General features: G+C 38.3%; 1 protein-coding gene across 1 annotated transcript in view; it reads left to right on the forward strand.

Annotated features, from left to right (window-relative positions):
- The window catches only part of MARF1 (meiosis regulator and mRNA stability factor 1), a 76977-nt gene that overhangs the window by 60329 nt on the left and 10390 nt on the right, over positions 1-6258 (forward strand). The window contains exon 23 of the mRNA XM_007956477.2: positions 5497-5667. Within this exon, the coding sequence (XP_007954668.1) occupies positions 5497-5667 (171 nt within the window). The remainder of the gene's footprint in view (positions 1-5496; positions 5668-6258) is intronic.

Consider the following 6258-nt stretch of genomic DNA (forward strand, 5'->3'; position numbering starts at 1 on the left):
CTACCAGAGCTCCCTCATCAGCAAATAGGGATAGTTTTACTTCTTCCTTACCAATTTGCATGCCTTTGATTTCCCTTTCTTGCTTTATTGCCCTGGTTAGGGCTTCCAATACAGTATTGAATAGAAGTGATGATAGAGGGCATCCTTTTCTGGTTCCTGTTTGCAAGGGGAACAGTTTCAGTCTCTCTCTAATGAGAATAATGTTGGCTGTTGGTTGCATATATGCCCTTTATTATGTTGAGGAATTCCCCTTTTCCAATTTTGCTGAGAATTTTTATCAGGAAAGGGTGTTGGATTTTATCAAATCCCTTTTCTGTGTTAATTGATATGATCATGTGGTTCTTTTCCTCTGTTCTGTTTATGTGATGGATGACGTTGATTGTTTTTCTAATGTTGAACCATCCTTGCATGCCTGGTGTGAACCCCACTTGGTCACAATCTATTATTTTTTTGATATGTTGTTGGAGTCTGTTGGCTAGGATTTTGTTAAAGATTTTTGCATCTATATTCATGAGGGATATTGGTCTGTAGTTTTCCTCTTTAGTGATGTCTTTGCCTGGTTTTGCTTCATAAAATGAATTTGGGAGGATTCCATCCTTTTCTGTGTTCTGGAATAGTGTGAGTAGGATTGTGGTTAGTTCTTCTCTGAACATTCAGTAGAATTTACCAGTGAAACCATCTGGGCCAGGACTTTTTTTGTTGTTCATAAATTTTTTTTTTTTTTTTTTTAACAACCTATTCATTTTCTTCTGTCATGGATCTGTTTAAATTTTCCACCTCAGCCTCTGGTAGTTTAGGTAATTAGTATGTTTCTAGAAATCTGTTCATTTCTTCTAGATATTTGAATTTGTTGGAGTATAATGCTTCATAGTATTCTGATATTATCCTTTTAATTTTTGTTGGTTCTGTTGTGATGTCACCCAGTGCATCTCTTATTTGTGTTAGTTGTATTCTCTCCCTCTTTTCCTTTTTAAATTTGCCAGTAGTTTGTCAATTTTATTAATCTTTTCAAGGAACCAATTTCTAGTCTTGTTGAGTTTTTTTCTATTGTCTTTCTATTTTCTGTTTCATTGATTCCTGCTCAGATCTTTATTATTTCCTTCCTTCTGGTGACTGTAGGCTTTTTTTTTTTTTTGGCTGCTTTTTCTAATTGTTGGAGATGTTGGGTTAAGCTGTTGATTTTTGCTCTTTCTTCTTTTTTAGTGTGTGCATTTATTGCTATAAATTGGCCTCTGATCATTGTTTTTGGTGTGTTCCACAGATCTTGGTATGTTGTGGTTTCATTCTTGTTTGATTCAAGGAATTTTTTCATTTCATTTTTGATTTCTTCTATTACCCAGTCATTCTCAAAGAGGGTGTTACTCAGTTTCTATGTGTTTCCTCTTTTTCCGTTCATCTTCCTATTGTTGATTTCTAATTTTACAGCATTGTGATCTGAGAAGATGCTTTGCGGTATTTCAATGTTTTTAAATTTATTGGGGCTTGCTTTGTGGCCTAACATGTGGTCTATCTTGGAGAATGTTCCATGTGCACTGGAAAAGAATGTATATTGTGCTGTTGGGTGAAGTGCTCTGTAGATGTCTGTAAGGTCAAGTGGGTGGATTGTATTGTTTAGTTCTTCTGTGTCTTTGTTGAGATTCTTTCCAGTTGTTCTATCTGTGATTGAAAGTGGTGTATTAAAGTCTCCTTCTATGACTGTGGAGTCATCTTTTTGTCTTTTCAGTTCTGTTAGAGTCTGGTTTATTTATTTTGGGGCTCTTTTATTGGGTACATAAATATTTATTATTATGTCTTCTTGTTCAATTGATCCTTTAATCATTATATAATGTCTTTCCTTGTTTCTTATGGTGGTTTTTGTCTTAAAGTCAGTTTTATTAGAAATTAATATTGCGAGTCCTGCTCTTTTATGGCTGCCATTTGTTTAATATATCTATTTCCAACGTTTGATCTTTAGTCTATTTTTGTCTTTGTCTCTAAGGTGTGTCTCTTGTAGATAGCATGTTGATGGGTGTTTTGGTTACCTCGAGCTGCTCTGACAACAGTATACCACAAATGGGATGTTTGAACAAACGAGTTTATTCTCTCACAGTTTGGAGGCTTTAAGTCCGAGTTCAAAGTGCCAGGCTCCAGGGACTGGGTGAAAGCCCCTCAACCTTGGGCTTCAGCTCTGCCTTCTGCTCCCGGCCCACTGAAGCTAGAGGCTTTTCTTCACTCAGACAGCTGCTGGCTGCTGAGGCTGACAAGCCCAAGGTTGACAACTAAAAAGGGACAGTCCCGATGTTACCAAACTGCATGACAGGCCATTAATTCAAGTCCCTTGAAAATCCCAAGGTTGGCAGAACATGGCAGGCTGCTGAACAATGACATGGCTACATGCAGGATTCCAGCATGCCTTAAGCTAGTGACTGTTCTCCAAGGCTTCTCCTTGTATTCAGGAAGTAGACCACATCCCTAAGGCAGCTATTCAGCTGCTCACAGTAGATTCTACCATGGAGTTGATTACCAGTCTCATCATGGGAAGTACTACATCCAGCTGCCCAGCTACTCAACCAGGCCCAGCCAAGTTGACACACAGACTTAAGTACCACAGTGGGTTATATTTTCTTATATAGTCTTCAACTCTTCGTCTCTTGAGTGGTGCATTTAATCCATTGATATTCAGTGTAATTATCGACAAGTATGGATTTGTTGCTATCGTTTTGTTAGATGCTTTTTTTGTGGTGTTGCTGATTTCTTTGTTCCATATAATTTTCTGTGCTGAGCTCATTTTGTTTATGAATTGTGTTATTATTTCCTTCATTGCTGTTGTTTTGTTGTTGTTGTTGTTGTGTGCCTTCAAGTCAGACTCAAATGATGGCAACCCCTCCTTGGGTTTCTGAGGCAGTATCACTACGGAAGTAGATTCCCCAACCTTCCTTCCAAAGGAGTGGCTGGTGGGTTTGAACCACCAGCCTTCTGGTTAGCAGTCAAGTGCCTTAGGCACTATGCTACCAGTGCTGCTGTTTTAGTATTTGCTAAATATTTGTGCTTGTCCTCTTTTTTATTTTGATATGAATATTTATTTTTCTTTGATTTATAATTTTCTTCTCAGGTTTAGAAGTCTGTTCTGTCTCGAAGTTGTCTTGACTTCTCTACCATTTAGAAGTTCTTTAACTAGTTTTTTCCTTCTTTTTGGTTTGTAGTTGTCCTCATTTGTCATTTGATGTCTCTGGTTCCCTGTTTACAATCTTATAGGCTTATTTACTTTGGATACTTGCACAAGTGGGTTGGTTTCTGGGTTGTGTCATCATGTGTGTTTATAGTTGCTTGTTGTTTGCTGTTGGTTCTCAGTCCAAAGGACTCCTTTTAGTATCTCTAGTAACGTTGCTCTGGTCTTAACAAATTCCCTTAATTTCTGCTTATCTGGAAATGTCCTAATTTCACCATCATATTTGAGGGACAGTTATGCTGGGTATATAATCTTGGTTGGAAATGATTTCTTTTTGGGTTTTATATATGCCATCCCATTGTCTTCTTGCCTGCATGGTTTCTGCAGAGAAATACAAGCTTAGTTCTATTGATTGCACCATGTAGGTAACTTTTCATTTTTCCCATCTGCTTTCAGGATTCTTTCTTTGTCTTTGGTTTTGGTGAGTTTGATAATGATATGTACGTCTTGGTGATTTTCTTTTGGGGTCTGTCCTGTTTGGGGTTCATTGGGTTTTTTGAATGAATATATTGTCATCTTTCTTCATACCAGGGAAATGCTCTTCAAACAAATCTTCGACAATTTTCTGAGTGGTTTTATTTTTCTCTTCCTGTTCTGGAATTCTGATTACACATCAGTTACTCATTTTGATGGTATTCAACTTGAACCTTAGGGTTTCTTCATTTAGTTTTGATCTTTTTTCTGACTGACCCTTTTTCAAAGAAGTATTGAGGTATTTGTCTTCAGTCTCATTAATTCTGTCTTCTACTTTTTGACCATTCAATGTGTTATCTATTTCTGAACATTTGGTGTTAATCTTCTGGATTTCTATCTGTAGATTTTCTATCATTTCTAATATTTCATATATTTTGTCATTTTGTTCTTGTATTGTCTGTCTTTCAAAATTTTTCTAGGGTTTTCGCCGTGCTTTCCTCAATTTTGTCAGTGTTTTCCTTGATTGATCTCTCAATTTGTTGAAGGTACCCAAATATAATTCTTTTGATTTCCTTATCAGGGAGTTCCAGTGCTGCTTCTTCCTCAGGGATGTGTATTCTGGTCCCTTGTTTCTCTTCCATTATCTTGCTTCTTTGTGTGGAATGTGATGCTCTGTTGTCTCTAAGACATTGTGATGTTTTTGTGTTTATATTTAATTGGTGATTATACGATGGAGTGAGTTGCCTATGGTTTTTGTTTTCTTTGGATATAAAGTACATAAGAAGGGTACTATGCTCCTCTGTTTGCTAGTTGGGAACACTTACATACCTGTTTCCTTTCCTGTTGTCAGCCTGTTGTATATCCCTGACATCCTTGGCAAATGGAGCCTATTCTTTGGTCCTGTTTTCATTCAGGTTTTTCCACTAAGTGCTGCCCAATCCACTTCTGTATACTTCCTTTCTAAGCTTAGGGCTCCAGGTTTATCTTCTGTATCTCTGTCAATTGGTTTCTCTTTTCTTTGTTGAAGAGGGTCTGTGTAGCTTGTCTGCCTATTCCACTGTCTTACTGGAAGTCACATCATAAATCTTCTTAATATGAATCATCTTTTTCAGCACTCTTGCGTAAATACAACCTCAAGCAGTAATCATCTCCAGTCTATAAAGGAGGATTAAAGTTCTAGTAGGTTATATAGCTACCTAAGGTTTCACAACTATGAAGTAATGGAACCAGGCTCCAAGTCTTCTGATTCTGAGCTTTGCTGGATTTACCACTTTATACTTCTGGCTTTTTTCTTTCCTACTTTGGAAGCTGACTATGGAACCCTTTTATCTCAGTCAAGGCTTCTTGAAGGACTGGTATTTCTGAAAACACAAATTAGGAGATATTAGCTGGTGGCAGAATTTCCCAGGTCTTTCTGTTAATGGAATTTTTTTTTATTTTAAACAATTCAGTATTCCTGACATTTTTAAAAATTGTGGTAAAAACATATTTAACTAGAATTTGCCATTTCTTCCTTTTTGTATTTATGTATAATTCAGTGACATTAATTATGCTCATTTGCAACCATCACTACTACCTGTTTCCAGATTATTCCCTCACCATTAGTAGAAACTCAGTGCCCCTTACATAGTAATTCCCCTTCCCTCCCATCGATGTCAACTGTGGTCTCTGTGCATTTGCTTGTTCTTGATATCATACGTGAGATCATACAATATTTATCCTTCTGTGAATGACTTATTTCACTCTTAACGTTATTAAGGTCTTGTTGACCTTTTCAATTATTAAGACTTAGAAAACTTCAGATGCAAACTCAGTATTTCCTCTTGTGGTAAACTGTTGTTCCAATCAGAGTCTGAGCTGCCTTCTGTGCCCAGGTCCCAGTCAGACGGAGCAGGAGCTTCTGCACCTGACCAGCAGCTCTCCTGTCGACCTCTTGTGTGAGCCCGTCCCTTCTTGTTTGCCATCCCCTCAGCTGAGACCAGATCCTGTCGTCCGCCAATCTGCTGATCTCATTCAGTTTGAGGAACACCCTCAAGATCCTTCTGGTAGGCTACACTGTGTTATGGTAGGAGTTTTCCTTGTGGGTTTAAAGAAACTATAATGCCAGTATAGCAAATGTTTGATCAGGTGGGAGGAAATTACACCTTTTCAGACACAAAAATACCTGCACCACTGTTGAAAATACCGTTGTTCCACCTTCTATTTTGGTGAGTAGCAACTGGGGTTTTGAAAGTTTGCTAGTAGCCATCTAGATGCAACGATGAGTCTCTCCTCGTCCAGAGCAAAGAAGAATGAAGAAAACCAAAGACGCATGGAAACAATTAGTCCTAGCGACTGGTTAACCATGTGATATGCAGCCTATACGACTATGAGACAGAAGAACTAGATGGTGCCCGGCTACTACTGTCAACCACTGAGAGGGGGATCTATGTAGGAGATCCTGGATAGAGAGAGAGGACAATGTGGAACCAAACTCAAAATCATTTGGGGGCAAAAAATAAAATAAAAGGGGGACCAGGTTTGCTGGTCTGATAGAGCCTGGTAGAACCCCTGAGACTGTGGCCCCTAGCTGCTTGCCCTTCAGGTCTGGAATTGAGCCCCCACTTGTGGCTTCCAGCCAAACAAAAGACAGGCAT

This window comes from Orycteropus afer, unplaced genomic scaffold (assembly GCF_000298275.1).
Source record: "Orycteropus afer afer isolate SDZICR_OR568_19922 unplaced genomic scaffold, OryAfe1.0 scaffold00623, whole genome shotgun sequence".
Taxonomy (NCBI): domain Eukaryota; kingdom Metazoa; phylum Chordata; class Mammalia; order Tubulidentata; family Orycteropodidae; genus Orycteropus; species Orycteropus afer.